This window comes from Pongo pygmaeus, chromosome 21 (genome assembly GCF_028885625.2).
Source record: "Pongo pygmaeus isolate AG05252 chromosome 21, NHGRI_mPonPyg2-v2.0_pri, whole genome shotgun sequence".
NCBI lineage: Eukaryota > Metazoa > Chordata > Mammalia > Primates > Hominidae > Pongo > Pongo pygmaeus.
Window position 1 is genome coordinate 36,913,233 of NC_072394.2, and position 20,556 is coordinate 36,933,788.

The 20,556-nt window shown below is 40.4% G+C and overlaps 1 protein-coding gene across 5 annotated transcripts in view; it reads left to right on the top strand.

Moving 5' to 3' along the window:
* The window catches only part of ITCH (itchy E3 ubiquitin protein ligase), a 152,550-nt gene that overhangs the window by 119,245 nt on the left and 12,749 nt on the right, over positions 1-20,556 (top strand). For all 5 annotated transcript variants that reach the window (XR_010125157.1, XM_054466720.2, XM_054466719.2 and 2 more), the window contains 3 exons: positions 4,163-4,283; positions 4,727-4,831; positions 7,404-7,500. Coding sequence is in view for 4 of the 5 variants with exons in the window: in XM_054466720.2 (XP_054322695.1) it covers positions 4,163-4,283; positions 4,727-4,831; positions 7,404-7,500 (323 nt within the window). In the remaining variant the exon portion in view is untranslated. The remainder of the gene's footprint in view (positions 1-4,162; positions 4,284-4,726; positions 4,832-7,403; positions 7,501-20,556) is intronic.

Genomic DNA, 20,556 nt, shown 5'->3' on the forward strand with positions numbered 1-20,556 from the left:
TATATCTCAGAATTTGTTTATCCATTCTCTTGGTGATAAATGTTTTGGTTGTTTTTCAGTCTGGGGCTTTTATGAGTAAAGCTGCTATAAACATTCTTGTGGTGTCTTTTTGTCGACATATTTTTCTTGAGTAAATACCTAGGAGTGAAATCGCTGGGAAGATGTTTGACTTTATTAGAAACTGCCAGCTTCCCAAAGTGTTTTTGCCATTTTGCAGTCCTACTAGCAATATTTGAGAGTTGATTCACGTTCTTGTCAATTCAGCATTGTCAGTAATATCTTGTGGTTTTAATTTCCATTTCTTCCTTGACTAATGGTGTTGAGTACGTTTTTCTATGCATATTGATCATTTGTAGCTCTTCTTTTGTGATGTGTGTATCCAAATCTTTTATCCATTCTAAAATTGGGTTGTCTTTTTATTTGTGATTGTTGGAGTTCTTAAATATTTCAGATCATTGATTTTAGAAACTCTTCTCTTTCCCTTCTTTCCTCCCTCTTCTTACCTTTTCTTATGGTATGTCTAGATTTCTTTCTTCTTTGACGGAGTCTTGCTCTGTTGCCGAGGCTGGAATACAGTGGCACGATCAGAGCTCGCTGCAGTCTTAAACTCCTGGGATCAAAGGATCCCCCTGCCACATCCTCCTGAGCAGCTGGGACTGTAGGCACAAGCCACCGTGCCCAGCAAATTTTTTGGTTGTTTTTATTTTTGTAGAGATGTGGTCTTGCTATTTTGCACAGGCTGGTCTCAGACTCCTTGCCTTAAGCTATCCTCCCACATTCTGTTTTCTAATATAAGGATTTAAAGCTGCAGATTTCCAACTAAGTATTTCTTTAGCTATATCCCACAATTTTTTTTTTTTTTGAGATAGAGTCTCACTCTGAGGTTGCCCAGGTTGGAATGTAGTGGTAGAGTCATGGTTCACTGTAGCCTCAACCTCCTGAGCTCCAGATAGCCTCCCACCTCAGCCTCCCAAGTAGCTGGAACCACAGGCATGTGCTACCACGCCTGGCTTACTTACTTACTTACTTACTTACTTACTTACTTACTTACTTACTTACTTACTTATTTATTTATTTATTTATTTATTTATTGTAGGAGATGGGTCTCACTATGTTACCCAGGCTGGTCTCAAACTCTTGGATCCAAACGATACTCCCACCTTGGTCTCCCAAAGTGCTGGAATTACAGGCATGAGCCACCGCATCCAGTCCACACTTTTTTTTTTCTTCCCCGAGACAGAGTCTTGCTCTGTTGCCCAGGCTGGAGTGCAGCAGTACAATCTTGGCTCACTGCAACTTCCATCTCCTGGGTTCAAGTGATTCTTCTGCCTCAGCCTCCCGAGCAGCTGGGATTATACCTGCCACCATGCCTGGCTAATTTTTGTATTTTTAGTAGAGACGGGGTTTTACCATGTTGGCCAGGCTTATCTTGAACTCTTGACCTCAGGTGATCCGCCTGCCTCGGCGTCCCAAGGTGCCTGGATTACAGGCATGAGCCACCACGCCCAGCCACAAATTTTGGAATGTTGTGTTTTTCACTATTTTATTTATTTTTGTTTATTTACTTATGTATTATGTTTTATTTTTATTATTATTATTTTTGAGACAGGGTCTCACTTTGTCACCCAGGCTGGAGTGCAGTGGCAAAATCTTGCCTCACAGCAGCCTCCACTTCCAGAAGTTCAAGCAATCCTCTTGCCTCAGCCCCCAAGCAGCTGGGACTACAGGCATGTGCCACCACACCCACACGGCGAGATGGGGTTTCACCATGTTGCCCAGGCTGGTCTTGAACTCCTGTGCTCAAGGGATCCACCCACCTCAGCCTCCCAAAGTTCTGGGATTACAGATGTCAGCCACCAGCCACCACATCCAGCTACTCTCATTGTATTTAAAAGTATTTGTTAGGTTTTTTTTTTTTTTTTTTTTTTTTTTTTTGAGATGGAGTCTCTCTGTCACCCAGGCTGGAGTGCAGTGGTGCCATCTTGGCTCACTCTAAGCTCCACCCCCTGGGTTCACATCATTCTCTGCCTCAGCCTCCCGAGTAGCTGGGACTACAGGCGCCCGCCACCACACCTGGCTAATTTTTTTGTATTTTTAGTAGAGACAGCGTTTCACCGTGTTAGCCAGGAAGGTCTCAATCTCCTGATCTCGTGATCCCCTCACCTCAGCCTCCCGAAGTGCTGGGATTACAGGCGTGAGCCACCATGCCCAGCCAGGTCTTATTATTTTTATCCTGATAATCTCTACTTTATAATTGGAGTGTTCAGTACATTTATGTTTAATTTTATTACTGATTTGGTTGGACTTTTGTCTAACCATTGCTATTTGTTTTGCTATTTGTCTCGCCTTGCTATTTGTTTCTTATTTTTCCCAACTTTCTTTGTTCTTTCTTGCCTTCTTTGAATAAAGCAATTTTTACTTTCTTTTTTAGCTCTTCTGTTGGTTTTTTAGCTATACCTCTTTGTTTAACTTTAGTGGTAACTCTAATGATTACGATACTATGCATCTTTAACATCCCTGTTGACCCAAACACTACTTCTTGTACAATATAAGAAGCTCATAGGCCAGGTGCGGTGGCTCACGCCTGTAATTCCAGCACTTTGGGAGGCTGAGGTGGGCGGATTGCCTGAGGTCAGGAGTTCGAGACCAGCCTGGCCAACATGGTGAAACCCCGTCTCTACTACAGATACAAAAATTAACTAGGCATGGTGGGAGGCACCTGTAATCCCAGCTACTTGGGAGGCTGAGGCATGAGAATCGCTTGAACCCAGGTGGTGGAGGTTTCAGTAAGCCAAGATCATGCCATTGCACTTCAGCCTGGGGGACAAGAGTGAGACTTCATCTCAAAAAAAAAGAAAAGAAGCTCATAATAATATAATTCCATTTACTTCACTCCAGCTGTTTGTGCTGTTGTTGTCATATATTATTTCTACATGTTACAAATACAATACTTTGTTACTGTTATTCTTGCTTTAATTTTTAACTATTTTCAAAAATAATCTTATATTTACTCACATTACTATTTCTGGTTCTCCTTATTTCTTTCCTCAGATTCATTTTTTTTTTTTTAATCTAAGATCATTTCTCTTTGGCTTTAAAAAAAAAACCTTTCTTTACCATTTCACTTAGTGTGCATCTCCTGGCAATGCATTTTCTCAGCTTTTATATGAAAACATCTTTATTTCACCTTCATTTTTTGAAGGATATTGTCACTAGATTTAGAATTCTAGGTTTATAAAATAATGATGCAGTCATGTTTTTATGATTTATGTCTTAAAAAATAATCCTCATGTTGTAGAGACATATACTGAAGTATCTGTTCAAAATGAAATTATTTGGGCTGGGCGTGGTGGTTCATGCCTGTAATCCCAGCACTTTGGGAGAAGGCAGGCGGAACACTTAAGGTCAGGAGTTCAAGACCAGCCTGGCCAACATGATGAAACCCCCATCTCTACTAAAAACACAAAAATTAGTTGGGTATGGTGGCGCACGCCTGTAATGCCAGCTACTCGGGAGGCTGACTGAACCTGGAAGGTGGAGGCTGCAGTGAGTCCAGATTGTATCATTACACTCCAGCCTGAGTGACAGAGTGCGACCCTGTCTCAAAAAACAAAAACAAAATAAAAGAAAAAGAAGAAATTATATGGCTTGGCAATGGTGGCACACGCTTGTAATCCTAGCACTTTGGATGGCCGAGGCAGGAAGATCACTTGAGGCCAGGTATTTAAAACCAGCCTTGGCAACACAGAGAGACCCCATCTCTACACACAAAACCAAAAATCAGCCAGGCGTGGTGTTGCACACCTATATTCCCAGCTACTCGGGAGGCCGAGGTAGGAGGATTGCTTGAGCCCAGGAGGTCGAGACTGCGGTGAGCCAAGATTGTGCCACTGTGCTTCAGCTCAGGTGACAGAGTGAGACCTCATCTCAAATAAATAAAGAAAAGAAATGAAATTATATGATATCTAGGATATGAGTAGGGGCATAGATGAAATAGATGGGCATTGTGATGAAGCTTGGACATGTGTACAGGGCGTTCATTATGTTCTACTTTTGAATATATTTGAAGTTTTTTATAATTTTTTAAAATTTATTTTTATACTCAGAATTTAAAGATAAGATCTAAACTTCCTGATAGGTGTTTTTCATATTTGTTTGCTAGAATGGTAGCTGAGTGGAGGTTGTCTCGAGGTGTTGAAGAACAGACACAAGCTTTCTTTGAGGGCTTTAATGAAATTCTTCCCCAGCAATATTTGCAATACTTTGATGCAAAGGAATTAGAGGTAATGAATTTTCCTTCATTCCCCTGTACCATGCTAGTAAATAATGCCTTAAGTTGTCTGCTTTTAACTCACTTTCCCATCTTTCCTGTTACTGTAATATTTTTTATACTGGGGCAAAATGTTTTGAAACATCCCCAATGGTTAAAGAAAATCATAATTTATCCAAAGATAAAACAATAGTATTACCCCCCCACCAAAGTACAAATATTAGAGCTTCTCTACAATTGAGTGACTTACTTCCCTGAATATATGTATATATGACACCGTGCATGGAACTTTGCCTTCATGAGCACTGTAGATATAATTCTTGATGTATAGTTGATAAGTCAAAGCCTACTGATTGTTATTCTAAAGCTTTGCTTAATCTTAGTCTTTCCTTATTTATGTCCAGCTGTTTTTGTACAGTTACCTTAGGAAACAATTTGTCTTTTTCATCCCTAAAGGTCCTTTTATGTGGAATGCAAGAGATTGATTTGAATGACTGGCAAAGACATGCCATCTACCGTCATTTTACGAGGACCAGCAAACAAATCATGTGGTTTTGGCAGGTTTGTTTTTAAATTTATTTCTATTAGTTGACACAGCATAATTTTTTAGAATTTGTTTACCACATATGGAAATGAGTCACAGGTCAAAATGTACCAGTGTATATAGACCCCTTAGTCCATGCATTATAATAAATGAATACAGATTATAACAGCATCCTTTTAAGACTGTTGCCAAGTAAGCCACACATACCTTGCATCTTTGTCCAGAGTAGAGTGTAAGACAATTCCAGATGATAAAATTTACCTACATTTGATTTAAATGGTTTTGGGGTTTTATAGGACTGTCTGTAGTATGTTTTTTATCATTTATACTTCATTAATTATATAATGTTCAGAAGGCAAAATTTAAGAGACTTGGTTTAGAATCATAATGGTATCTCTCTAAAAATGTCTGCCTTAAGCATGGTATGTGATGTTCAACATCATTAGTCATTACAGAAATGCAAATCAAAACCACAGTGAGGCTGGGTGCGGTGGCTCACACCTGTAATCCCAGCACTTTGGGAGGCTGAGGCGGGTGGATCACGACATCAGGAGATCAAGACCATCCCGGCTAACACGGTGAAATTAGCCGGGCATGGTGGCGCGTGCCTGTAATCCCAGCTACTTGGGAGGCTGAGGCAGGAGAATCACTTGAACCCGGAAGGCAGAGGTTGCAGTAAGCCAAGATTGCACTACTGCACTCCAGCCTGGGCAACAGAGCAAGACTCTGTCTCAAAAACAAAAACAACACAATGAGATACCACGTCACACTTAGTATTATTTTTGAAGTGGAGAAGAACAACCACTGCCAAGGGCGCATTGCTGGTGATAGTGTGAAATACCACACCACTGTGGAAATAGTTTGGTGGTTCCTCAAAATTTAAACATAGAATTAACATAAGATCCAGGAATTCCAGTCCTTGGTATACAGCCCAAAAAATTGAAAGCAGAGACTGAAACAGATACTTGTACACCAGTATTCATCATTCATTTACCCACACAAAATGTGGTATATACATATACAGATGCTCCTGGACTTGGAGTTTTATCCTTTATATCTATCATAAGTCAAAAATATCTTGAGTTGAAAATGCATTTAATACCCTTATCATAACTTACCCATTGTAAAGTTACATTGTAAAGTCACAACTTACCCATTGTAAAGTTGAAAAATCATAAATCGAACCATCATAAGTCTAGGTGCTCCTCAACTTATGATGGAGTAATAAACCCAATAAACCCATCATAAAGTCAAAAAATTGTAAGCCGGGGTCTGGAATATTATTCAGTGCTAAAAAGTAATGAGATTTTTGGTATGTGCTACAACATGAACAAACCTTAAAAACATTATGAATTTTAAGATAAGCGAAGTAAGCCAGACACAAACGGACAAATATTGTATAATTCCACTTACATGAGGTTACTAGAATGGGCAGATTCATAGAGGCAAAAGTAGAATATGGGTTACCAGAAGCTGCAGGGAGCAAAAATGGGAAGTTGTGTTTAATGTGTACATAGGTTTTACTTGGGATGATGAAAAAGTTGGAAATAGTGGCGATGGTTGCACAACAGTGTGAATGTACTTAATGTCATTGAATTACACTCAAAATGGTTAAAATCGAGAATTTATATTGTATATATTTTACAAAAATTTAAAAAATTAAATTAAAAAAATCTGGTATACATGTAAAAAAATTCATATGAGAACCTTAAACTGAGCTTCTATAACAAGTAGGGTTACAATTGTAGGATAATTGATAATACTACAATAAGATAAAAATTATTCCTTACAAAACAGTTTTTGGCTGAGGCAAAACAGTTATACTACAGGCTAGAAACATTCTCTAGAAACCTATTGTTTTGAGTCAGAATTGTATGAAATAAAATCCACATAATTCTAGCTATGTGTAGCTATACCAAAACCTAAAGAACATTGAGAAGAGGAGGTTATTGGGATATATCCTGCATCAGAATTCTGTGAGTTTGATTAAAGTTGTTTATTAAACCAAAAAGTCTATACTGACTCAAGGTCTGTATCCTGTGTAGCCACATGAATATCCTATAGGACGGGCAAATCTGGAGCTGGGGGGGGTGGTGGTGGGATGGGGAGTCACCGGAAGGGCTGCCCTAGAAGAGCTAATCTTAAAGCTGCGTGAGTACGGAGCTCTTGGTCTCAGTCCATCTTACTTTTTATATATCCCTTTAAGTATATTGTCCTAAGATTTATATAAGGAAAGGTTGGTGGGGCTTTGATAAACATGGAAATGGCCCTCCATCCATAGTGTTAAGTAATTATCTACTGCAGTGGACACCAGGGGTTCCTTTAAGATGTGAAATGAGCTAGATACAGTGGCTTGCTCCTATAGTCCCAGCTACTCTGGAGGCCGAGGCAGGAGGACTGCCTGCTGCCCAGGAGTTAGAGGCTGCAATCAGCTATGATTGCACCACTGCACCCCAGCCTGGGCCACAGAGCCTGGGACACCTCACCTCTAAAAAAAATAAAAGATCTGAAATCATTATTTTTGTTTCTTGTTTAGTGTGCTGAATGTAATATATGACATATATATCTCTTTAAATATACTTTTAACAGTTTGTTAAAGAAATTGATAATGAGAAGAGAATGAGACTTCTACAGTTTGTTACTGGAACCTGCCGATTGCCAGTAGGAGGATTTGCTGATCTCATGGGTATGTATACAGGATCACTTTTCCTATACAGAAAATTGTTTATCATGCTGCTTTACATAAATGTGTATACAGCCTATTAGAAACAACAAAGACAGCATTTCCATCTGAGGTACTGTGTTCATCTCACTAGGGAGTGCCAGACAGTGGGCGCAGGTCAGTGGGTGAGTACACCGTGCGCCAGCCGAAGCAGGGGCGAGGCATTGCCTCACTCGGGAAGCGCAAGGGGTCAGGGAGTTCCCTTTCCAGGGGTGACAGACGGCACCTGGAAAATCGGGCCACTCCCACCCGAATACTGTGCTTTTCCGATGGGCTTAGGAAACGGTGCCCCAGGAGATTATAGCCCGCACCTGGCTCAGAGGGTCCTATGCCCACGGAATCTCGCAGATTGCTAGCACAGCAGTCTGAGATCAAACAGCAAGTCGGCAGCGAGGCTGGGGGAGGGGCGCCCGCCATTGCCCAGGCTCGCTTAGGTAAACAAAGCAGCCAGGAAGCTTGAACTGGGTGGAGCCCACCACAGCTCAAGGAGGCCTGCCTGCCTCTGTAGGCTCCACCTCTGGGGGCAGGGCACAGACAAACAAAAAGACAGCAGTAACCTCTGCAGACTTAAATGTCCCTGTCTGACAGCTTTGAGGAGAGCAGTGGTTCTCCCAGCACGCAGCTGGAGATCTGAGAACGGGCAGACTGCCTCCTCAAGTGGGTCCCTGACCCCTGACCCCCGAGCAGCCTAACTGGGAGGCACCCCCCAGCAGGGGCAGACTGACACCTCACACGGCCGGCCAGGTACTCCAACAGACCTGCAGCTGAGGGTCCTGTCTGTTAGAAGGAAAACTAACAGAAAGGACATCCACACCAAAAACCCATCTGTACATCACCATCATCAAAGACCAAAAGTAGATAAAACCACAAAGATGGGGAAAAAACAGAGCAGAAAAACTGGAAACTCTAAAAAGCAGAGTACCTCTCCTCCTCCAAAGGAACGCAGTTCCTCACCAGCAACGGAACAAAGCTGGACGGAGAATGACTTTGACGAGCTGAGAGAAGAAGACTTCAGATGATCAAATTACTCCGAGCTACGGGAGGATATTCAAACCAAAGGCAAAGAAGTTGAAAACTTTGAAAAAAATTTAGAAGAATGTATAACTAGAATAACCAATACAGAGAAGTGCTTAAAGGAGCTGATGGAGCTGAAAACTAAGGCTCGAGAACTATGTGAAGAATGCAGAAGCCTCAGGAGCCGATGCGATCAAATGGAAAAAAGGGTATCAGCCCTGGAAGATGAAATGAATGAAATGAAGCAAGAAGGGAAGTTTAGAGAAAAAAGAATAAAAAGAAACGAGCAAAGCCTCCAAGAAATGTGGGACTATGTGAAAAGACCAAGTCTACGTCGGATTGGTGTACCTGAAAGTGATGGGGAGAATGGAAACAAGTTGGAAAACACTCTGCAGGATATTATCCAGGAGAACTTCCCCAATCTAGCAAGGCAGGCCAACATTCAGATTCAGGAAATACAGAGAACGCCACAAAGATACTCCTCGAGAAGAGCAACTCCAAGACACATAATTGTCAGATTCACCAAAGTTGAAGGAAAAAATGTTAAGGGCAGCCAGAGAGAAAGGTCGGGTTACCCTCAAAGGGAAGCCCATCAGACTAACAGCGGATCTCTCGGCAGAAACCCTACAAGCCAGAAGAGAGTGGGGGCCAATATTCAACATTCTTAAAGAAAAGAATTTTCAACCCAGAATTTCATATCCAGCCAAACTAAGCTTCATAAGTGAAGGAGAAATAAAATACTTTACAGACAAGCAAATGCTGAGAGATTTTGTCACCACCAGGCCTGCCCTAAAAGAGCTCCTGAAGGAAGCGCTAAACATGGAAAGGCACAACCGGTACAGTCGCTGCAAAATCATGCCAAAATGTAAAGACTATCGAGACTAGGAAGAGACTGCATCAACTAACGAGCAAAGTAACCAGCTAACATCATAATGACAGGATCAAATTCACACATAACAATATTAACTTTAAATGTAAATGGACTAAATGCTCCAATTAAAAGACACAGACTGGCAAATTGGATAAAGGGTCAAGACCCGTCAGTGTGCTGTATTCAGGAAACCCATCTCACGTGCAGAGACACACATAGGCTCAAAATAAAAGGATGGAGGAAGATCTACCAAGCAAATGGAAAACAAAAAAAGGCAGGGGTTGCAATCCTAGTCTCTGATAAAACAGACTTTAAACCAACAAAGATCAAAAGAGACAAAGAAGGCCATTACATAATGGTAAAGGGATTAATTCAACAAGAAGAGCTAACTATCCTAAATATATATGCACCCAATACAGGAGCACCCAGATTCATAAAGCAAGTCCTGAGTGACCTACAAAGAGACTTAGACTCCCACACATTAATAATGGGAGACTTTAACACCCCACTGTCAACATTAGACAGATCAACGAGACAGAAAGTCAACAAGGATACCCAGGAATTGAACTCAGCTCTGCACCAAGCGTACCTAATAGACATCTACAGAACTCTCCACCCCAAATCAACAGAATATACATTTTTTTCAGCACCACACCACACCTATTCCAAAATTGACCACATACTTGGAAGTAAAGCTCTCCTCAATAAATGTAAAAGAACAGAAATTATAACAAACTATCTCTCAGATCACAGTGCAATCAAGCTAGAACTCAGGATTAAGAATCTCACTCAAAATCGCTGAACTACATGGAAACTGAACAACCTGCTCCTGAATGACTGCTGAGTACATAATGAAATGAAGGCAGAAATAAAGATGTTCTTTGAAACCAACGAGAACCAAGACACAACATACCAGAATCTCTGGGACACATTCAAAGCAGTGTGTAGAGGGAAATTTATAGCACTAAACGCCCATAAGAGAAAGCAGGAAAGATCCAAAATTGACACCCTAACATCACAATTAAAAGAACTAGAAAAGCAAGAGCAAACACATTCAAAAGCTAGCAGAAGGCAAGAAATAACTAAAATCAGAGCAGAACTGAAGGAAATAGAGACACAAAAAACCCTTCAAAAAATTAATGAATCCAGGAGCTGGTTTTTTGAAAGGATCAACAAAATTGATAGACCGCTAGCAAGATTAATAAAGAAAAAAAGAGAGAAGAATCAAATAGATGCAATAAAAAATGATAAAGGGGATATCACCACCAATCCCACAGAAATACAAACTACCATCAGAGAATACTACAAACACCTCTACGCAAATAAACTAGAAAATCTAGAAGAAATGGATAAATTCCTCAACACATACACCCTCCCAAGACTAAACCAGGAAGAAGTTGAATCTCTGAATAGACCAATAACAGGAGCTGAAATTGTGGCAATAATCAATAGCTTACCAACCAAAAAAAGTCCAGGACCAGATGGATTCACAGCCGAATTCTACCAGAGGTACAAGGAGGAACTGGTACCATTCCTTCTGAAACTATTCCAATCAATAGAAAAAGAGGGAATCCTCCCTAACTCATTTTATGAGGCCAGCATCATCCTGATACCAAAGCCGGGCAGAGACACAACCAAAAAAGAGAATTTTAGACCAATATCCTTGATGAACATTGATGCAAAAATCCTCAATAAAATACTGGCAAACAGAATCCAGCAGCACATCAAAAAGCTTATCCACCATGATCAAGTGGGCTTCATCCCTGGGATGCAAGGCTGGTTCAATATACACAAATCAATAAATGTAATCCAGCATATAAACAGAACCAAAGACAAAAACCACATGATTATCTCAATAGATGCAGAAAAGGCCTTTGACAAAATTCAACAGCCCTTCATGCTAAAAACTCTCAATAAATTAGGTATTGATGGGACGTATCTCAAAATAATAAGAGCTATCTATGACAAACCCACAGCCAATATCATATTGAATGGGAAAAAACTGGAAGCATTCCCTTTGAAAACTGGCACAAGACAGGGATGCCCTCTCTCACCACTTCTATTCAACATAGTGTTGGAAGTTCTGGCCAGGGCAATTAGGCAAGAGAAGGAAATAAAGGGTATTCAATTAGGAAAAGAGGAACTCAAATTGTCCCTGTTTGCAGACGACATGATTGTATATCTAGAAAACCCCATTGTCTCAGCCCAAAATCTCCTTAAGCTGATAAGCAACTTCAGCAAAGTCTCAGGATACAAAATCAATGTACAAAAATCACAAGCATTCTTATACACCAATAACAGACAAACAGAGAGCCAAATCATGAGTGAACTCCCATTCACAATCGCTTCAAAGAGAATAAAATACCTAGGAATCCAACTTACAAGGGATGTGAAGGACCTCTTCAAGGAGAACTACAAACCACTGCTCAAGGAAATAAAAGAGGATACAAACAAATGGAAGAACATTCCATGCTCATGGGTAGGAAGAATCAATGTCGTGAAAATGGCCATACTTCCCAAGGTAATTTACAGATTCAATGCCATCCCCATCAAGCTACCAATGACTTTCTTCACAGAATTGGAAAAAACTACTTTAAAGTTCATATGGAACCAAAAAAGAGCCCGCATCGCCAAGTCAATCCTAAGCCAAAAGAACAAAGCTGGAGGCATCACACTACCTGACTTCAAACTATACTACAAGGCTACAGTAACCAAAACAGCATGGTACTGGTACCAAAACAGAGATACAGATCAATGGAACAGAACAGAGCCCTCAGAAATAATGCCACATATCTACAACTATCTGATCTTTGACAAACCTGAGAAAAACAAGAAATAGGGAAAGGATTCCCTATTTAATAAATGGTGCTGGGAAAACTGGCTAGCCATATGGAGAAAGCTGAAACTGGATCCCTTCCTTACACCTTATACAAAAATCAATTCAAGATGGATTAAAGACTTAAACGTTAGACCTAAAACCATAAAAACCCTAGAAGAAAACCTAGGCATTACCATTCAGGACATAGGCATGGGCAAGGACTTCATGTCTAAAACACCAAAAGCAATGGCAACAAAAGCCAAAATTGACAAATGGGATCTAATTAAACTAAAGAGCTTCTGCACAGCAAAAGAAACTACTATCAGAGTGAACAGGCAACCTACAAAATGGGAGAAAATTTTCGCAACCTACTCATCTGACAAAGGGCTAATATCCAGAATCTACAATGAACTCCAACAAATTTACAAGAAAAAAACAAACAACCCCATCAAAAAGTGGGCGAAGGACATGAACAGACACTTCTCAAAAGAAGACATTTATGCAGCCAAAAAACACATGAAAAAATGCTCACCATCACTGGCCATCAGAGAAATGCAAATCAAAACCGCAGTGAGATACCATCTCACATCAGTTAGAATGGCAATCATTAAAAAGTCAGGAAACAACAGGTGCTGGAGAGGATGTGGAGAAATAGGAACACTTTTACACTGTTGGTGGGACTGTAAACTAGTTCAACCCTTGTGGAAGTCAGTGTGGCGATTCCTCAGGGATCTAGAACTAGAAATTCCATTCGACCCAGCCATCCCATTACTGGGTATATACCCAAAGGACTATAAATCATGCTGCTATAAAGACACATGCACACGTATGTTTATTGCGGCATTATTCACAATAGCAAAGACTTGGAACCAACCCAAATGTCCAACAATGATAGACTGGATTAAGAAAATGTGGCACATATACACCATGGAATACTATGCAGCCATAAAAAATGATGAGTTCATGTCCTTTGTAGGGACATGGATGAAATTGGAAATCATCATTCTCAGTAAACTATCGCAAGAACAAAAAACCAAACACTGCATATTCTCACTCATAGGTGGGAATTGAACAATGAGAACACATGGACACAGGAAGGGGAACATCACACTTCAGGGACTGTTGCGGGGTGGGGGGAGGGGGGAGGGATAGCATTGGGAGATATACCTAATGCTAGATGACGAGTTGGTGGGTGCAGCGCACCAGCATGGCACATGTATACATATGTAACTTACCTGCACGTTGCACACATGTACCATAAAACCTAAAGTATAATTTAAAAAAAAAAACGTATAGACAAATACTCTCATGCTTCAATATAATCTTCATGTTTGACTAATGAAGAAAGCAGGCACATTTTATATATATATATTTTAAATATCATTAACTATAGGATTCCCAAGCTCTGGGTTCCACTCCTGTATTGCAACCCACTGCACTTACAGGTGTCACCTGGCCCTTGTCATGTTGCCCTGTGGGTATGGGAACCACACAAGCAATGAATATTCTGGCTACTACTACTGCTGCGAGTAATAATTTATGATAAAAAATATAAAAAAAGGACAATAACAAACTCTCCTTTGTCCTTAACCCAGGAGTCTTGGGTGTCCTACCAGAATCTACAAAACTGTAGCAGGTAAATTTGTTAGCTTGAAAGTAGGTAAAAATCTTACAACCTTCATAAAAATAAACAAAAATGGAGGCTTAATAATTCAAGGCTAAGAGGACAAAGTTGAACCACACCCAGTTACCTCTGTAACATGATGGTGACATTCAATAAAGCTCTATGGAAGTTATTTTAAAGTTTAATTTGCTGTGTGGCAATTTTGTCCACAAAGGTCTTTACTTATAAGGAATAAACAATCTGATAAACATATGACATGCTTCTTTAAAGCTGACATTTTGAATGTGCCAGCAGTCTAAACTGAAATTAAACCAATTATGAAGTTTTCTTGTGTCCCATCAAGTCTGCCAAGATACCCTGTTGTACAATACTAGCAATTTTTTGAATAGGTAACAATTTTCTACTGGAAACTTATAAATTTTCAGAGAGGAGCTGTCTAAATGTTCTCAATGTAACTCCTTAAGAAAGGACTAAACTAAAAAAGCAAACCAAGCCAGATTACCCTGAAAAACTTAGCTGCCTTCAAAGTACCACTGGCTGTAGGAAATACAGGAAGCCAGATTTTCAAGACAAACATTCCTCCTTCCTTTCCTGGCTACTGCTATGCCAAGATCAAACAAGGATCAGCAAAGACCAAAGGAATGAAGAAACTGGAACCTTTTTATTGCCTGGGCATTGGGCAAGAGCAAGCTAATTCTATCTTTTAAAAAATGAAATCATATACATTTAAGAGAAGTATTTATACTGCAAGCCACTGCTCAGATCTCCTACAATAAAACAATTATTAAAAACTTCTAAAAAAAAGAAACAACAGACAGGGATAGCCATTTTCTTAACTATTCCCAGTTAGCGTGGCTTTGTATAACCTTTAAAATAGTTTTTAGTCCTTACCTCTGTAGAAATTTTTAACCCTCAATCTAGAACCCACAGCTAACTCATTAGGACAGCAGTCTTCTGTATGTAAATCTGTTCATTTAGTCATTTGCCAAACGTGTCTCTTATGAGTCAATCACTATTGGTTGTATTATTTAATGGTGTGAGAAGATCATTATATAATACAATGGTGGACTGTAGTTTCCGTATTGTGTTTAAAACCACTCTTCCCTGGGAGACTGGGAGTTCTTTGAGATATCGATTCATATCTTCATCTTTTTATTTCTTGCCCCTGGCAAAGTGCCTGTTACACAGCAGTCTGCTGCTTAAAATGAATATTGAGATGAATGACTATGGCAATATTCACTTTGTTACTAAACAATAAATTATTTAAGTAAATTCAAGTATTTCCTTAATACCAACATTATCCCAAGTATCATAGGAGGATACACAGAGAAGTTAAGATCCCTAAGCCTGCTTCAGACTGAAGCAGAGAGTCAAAATTAGGAGAACTAAGCAGGTAATTTTGCATACAGAACATGGAACCAGTTTAGAAAGTACTTTCAAAGCCAGATCAAAAGAATTTGGATGTTAGTTACCGTGAGGGTATTGGAAGCTGTGGAACTTTTTGAAGAGAGGAAAACTTGCTCAAGCTGCATTTAGGAAGATTTGATAGGAAGATACAGTGTGGATTAAAAGATGGTGAGGACCTAGAGATGAGAAGAAATTGCAGCAATGATGAGAACCTGATCTCAGGAGATGAAAGTAGAAATAGAAAAGAGGGGGTAGATACTAGAGAAAGTTCCAAAGGAGAAACAGGTAGAGAGCTTAATAGAAAATGAAGTATAAGAGAGGGGTATCAGCAATAATTGTCATGTTATGGAACATGGAGCAATGGAGAAGTTAGGAAGTATAAAGAGTATGCATGGTTGTAGATGTTGGGGGAGGATGCTGAGCAGCTTAGAACCTGCTGAATTTAAGGTAACTGCCAGACAACCAAGTAGAAAACCCCAGGGAAGCAGCTGTAGAGGTAACAATATATGAGTTAGAGTTAAGAGGAAACAGAAGAAGTTGAATCATCAGAGCAGTGACATTTGATGCTGTGAGAATGTGTGGTCTTAGGCAGAAATAGAATACAGAGAGGAGTAGAAGGCTAATGCCTAGAACCATCTGCATGTAGGGATAAGACAGAAGGAGATAGCCTAGGCCAGGCACAGCCTCACGCCTGTAATCCCAGCACTTTAGGAGGTTGAGGTGGGTGGATCGCTTGAGCTCAGGAGTTTGAGAACAGCTGGGGCGACATGGTGAGACCCCGTCTCTACTAAAAATACAAAAATTAGCTGGGTGTGTTGACGCACACTTGTAGCCCCAGCTGCTCGGAAGGCTGAGGCAGGAGAATCGCTTGAACCTGGGAGGCAGAGGTTGCAGTGAGCTGAGATTGTGCCACTGCACTCCAACCTGGGAAACAGAGTGAGACTCCATCTCAAAGGAAAAGAAAAGATGGAATTAGTCTGGAAGCCAATTTAAAGGAGAGACCAGAGAGTGAAAAGAAGAAAGAAATAGTATACTCTCTGAGAAGCAATTAGAAGGAATTTTTTTCTTCAGTGCTACAGAGAGGTCTCAAAAGGGTGATTTCTGGGAAGTTTTTATTAGAAGACAGAAACAGTGAGATTGTGGTTTGGAGAATTTTAAAGGCTATCTGGTTTATTTTGCTTGTTTTAGTTTCAAATCTTTATTCTTCTTTACTTTTTAAATTATTCTTAATTGACATAATTGTACATATTTAAGGGTACCGTTTTTATTTTGATACATGTATACAATATATAATGATCAAATTGGGGTAATTAGGATATCCATCACCTCAAACATTTATCAATTCTTTGTGTTGGGAACATTCAAAACTCACTTTTCTAACTATTCATAAACATACAGGCCAGGCGCAGTGGTTCACACCTGTAATCCCAGCACTTTGGGAGGCTGAGGCAGGAGGAACACACGAGCCCAGGGGTTTGAGACAAGCCTGGGCAATATAGGGAAACCCTGTCTCTATAGAAAATTTAGAAATTAGCTGAGCGTGGTGGTACATGCCTGTAGTCCCTGCTATTCAGGAGGTTGAGGTGGGAGGATCACTTGAGCCTTGGAGGTGAAGGTTGCAGTGAGCCAAGGTCATGCCACAGTCTCAGTGACAGAGTGAGACCCTATCTTAAAAATACATACACTGGGCGCGGTGGCTCACGCCTGTAATCCCAGCATGTTGGGAGGCCGAGGCGGGCGGACCACCTGAGGTCAGGAGTTCGAGACCAGCAGGGCCATCATGGTAAAATGCCTTCTCTATGAAAAACACACACACACACACACACACACACACACACACACACACACACAAAAATTAGCCAGGTGAGGTGATGGGAGCCTGTAATCCCAGCTACTTGGGAGGCTGAGGCAGGAGAATCACTTGAACCTGGGAGGCAGAGGTTGCAGTGAGTCGAGATTATGCCACTACATTCCAGCCTGGGCGACAAGAACAAAACTCCAACTCAAAAATAAATAAATAAATAAATTATATATATATATACACACACACACACACACACACGGTAAATTGTTGTTGATTTTAGTCATTGTATAGTGCTGTAGAATACTAGAACTTATTCTTCCTGCCGATCTGTACTTGTGCATCTATTAACCAACCTTTGGCTCTCCCCTCCTTCCTGCCACCCTTCTGTAGTAACTACTGTTCCACTTTGTACTTCTATGAGATTGGCTTTTTTAGCTTTCACATGAGTGACAGCATGTAGTATTTATCTTTTTGTGCTTGGCTTATGTCACTTAAAATGCCCTACATGTTCATCTATGTTGTCATAAATGACAGAATTTTGCTTTTTTTTAAAAATGTCTGAAGTATTCCAGTTTGTTTATACACCACATTTTCTGTATCCATTTACCTGATGATGGACACGTAAGTTGATTCCCTATCTTGGCTCTTGTGAATGGTGCTGCAGTAGACATGAGAGTGCAGATGTCTGTTCAACATACTGATTTCCTTTTCTTTAGATGAATGCCCCGTAGTGGGATTGCTGGATCATATGGTTGTTGGGAGGCTGAGATGGGTGGATCTCTTAAGGCCAGGAGTTTGAGATCAGCCTGGCCAACATAGTGAAACCCTGTCTCTACTGAAAATACCAAAAAAAAAAAAAAAAAAAAAATTAGCTGAGAGTGGTGGTACACGCCTGTAATCCCAGCTACTTGGGAGGCTGAGGCACAACAATTGCTTGAAACTGGGAGGCGGAGGTTGCACTCTAGCCTGGGTGACAGAGCAATACTCTGTCTCAAGAAGTTAATAATAATAATAAGAAGAAGAATTTACATCCCCGCCAACAGTATATAAGAATTCCTCTTTTTCCACATCCTTGCCAGCATTTGTTATTTTTTAATCTGTAACAGTTATTCTAACTGAGGTGAGATGATAGTTCATTGTGGTTTTGATTTGCACCTCCCTGATGATTAGTTATGTTTAAATTGTTATTTTGAGAGATATCTATTTAGCTCATATCCCATTTTTTAGTGCATTGTTTTTCTTCTTTTTTGCTGTTGAGTTCTTATATATTCTGGATATTCTTTGTTGGATGAATTGTTTGCATATACTTTTTCCCATTCTGCAGATTGTCTCTACACTGTATTGATTGTTTCCTTTGCTATGCCAAAGCTTTTTAGTTTCATATAACCCAATTTGTCTATTTTTGTTTTTGTTGCCTGTGCTTTTCATGTCCTCTTTATAAAATCTTGGCTCAGGGCCAGGCACGGTGGCTCGTGCCTGTAGTCCCAGCACTTTGGGAGGCCGAGACGAGTGGATCACCTGAGGTCGGGAGTTCAAGACCAGCCTGACCATGGAGAAACCCTGTCTCTACTAAAAATACAAAAATTAGCTGGGCGTGGTGGTGCATGCCTGTCATCCCCACTCCTTGGGAGGCTGAGGCAGGAGAATCACTTGAACCCAGGAGGAGGAGGTTGAGGTGAGCCGAGATTGTGCCATTGCACTCCAGCCTGGGCAAGAAGAGCAACACTCCGTCTCAAAAAAAAAAAAAAGAAAAAAAAAAAAAGAAAAATCTTTGCTCAGACCTGTGCCCTGAAGCATTTTTCCTGTTTAATCCATTTTGAGTTGATTTTTGTACATTATGAGAGAAAGGGGTCTACTTTCATTTTTTGCATATAGATTTCTGTTATTCCAGTACCATTTATTGAAGAGAGTGTCCTTTCCCCCAATGATTGTTCTTTTTTTTTGAGACAGAGTCTCACTCCGTTGCCCAGGCTGGAGTACAGTGGCGAGATCTCGGCTCCCCACAACCTCCGCCTCCCAGGACCAAGCAATTCTCTTGCCTCAGCCTCCTGAATAGCTGGGATTGCAGGCACGCACCACCACGCCTGGCTAGTTTTTCTATTTTTAATAGAGATGGGGTTTCTCTATGTTGGTCAGGCTGGTCTCGAACTCCTGACCTTGTGATCTGCCTGCCTCAGCCTCCCAAAGTGCTGGGATTACAGGCATGAGCCACTGTGCCCAGCCAATGATTGTTCTTAGTGTCTTTATTGAAAATCAGTTGGATGTAAATATGTGGGTTTGTTTCTGGTTTCTCTCTTCTGTTCCACTGGTCTATGTGTCTGCTTTTATGCCAGACCATGCTGTATTGGTTACTATAGCTTTGTTGTATATCTTGAAGTCCAGTAGTGTGATGCCTCCAGCTTTTTGTTCAGGATGGCTTTGGCTATTCAGGATCCTTTGTAGTTCAGTATGAGTTTTAGGATTGTTTTTTCTATTTCTGTGAAGAATGTCATTGGTTGTTTTTGTTTTTGTTTTTTGAGATGGAGTGTATCACTCTATCACCCAGGCTGGAGTGCAGTGGCACATTCTCAGTTTACTGCAACCTCTGCCTCCCGGGTTCAAGTGATTCTTGTGCCTCAGCCTCCCAAGTAGCTGGGATTACAGGCATACGCCACCACACCCAGCCACTTCCTGTATTTTTAGTAGAGATGGCATTTCGCCATGTGACTGGTCTGGTCTTGCACTCCTGAACTCCGGTGATCCGCCCACCTTGGCCTCCCAAAGTGATGGGATTACAGGCGTGAGCCACTACACCCAGCCGTCATTGGTATTTCTGTAGGGATTGCATTGAATCTGTAGAAATTTTTAATAATATGGTTATTAGTGGAGTATTAATTTTTCAACCTATGAACATGGGATGTCTTTACGTTTTTTGTGTGTTTTTTTCAATTTCTTTTGTCAGTGTTTTATAGTTTTTGCCGTAGACATCGTTCACCTCCTTGGTTAAATTTATTTCTAGGTTTTTGTTGTTTGTAGCCATTGTAAGTAGGATTGCTTTCTTGATTTCTTTTTCTTCTAGTTTGTTGTTTTATAGAAACACTGCTGATTTTTGTATGTTGATTTTGTATCCTACAACTTTACTTAATGTGTTTATCAGTTCCAATAATTTTTTATTGGTGGAGTTTTTAAGGTTTTCTGTATATAAGGTCATGTTGTCTGTGAACAGGGATAGTTCAACTTCTTCCTAATTCTGATGCCCTTTATTTCTTTCTCTTACCTAATTGCTTTGGCTAGGACTTCCAGCAGTTTGTTGAATAAATGTGGTGAAAGTGGGCACCCTTGTCTTGTTCCATATCTTAGAGGAAAAGCTTTTAGTTTTCTCTGTTCAGTATGATGTTGTCTGTGGGTTTGTAATATATGGCCTTTATTATGTTCAGGTACATTCCTTCTGTGTCTAACTTGTTGAGAGTTTTTCTTATGAAGTGATGTTGGATTTTATTAAA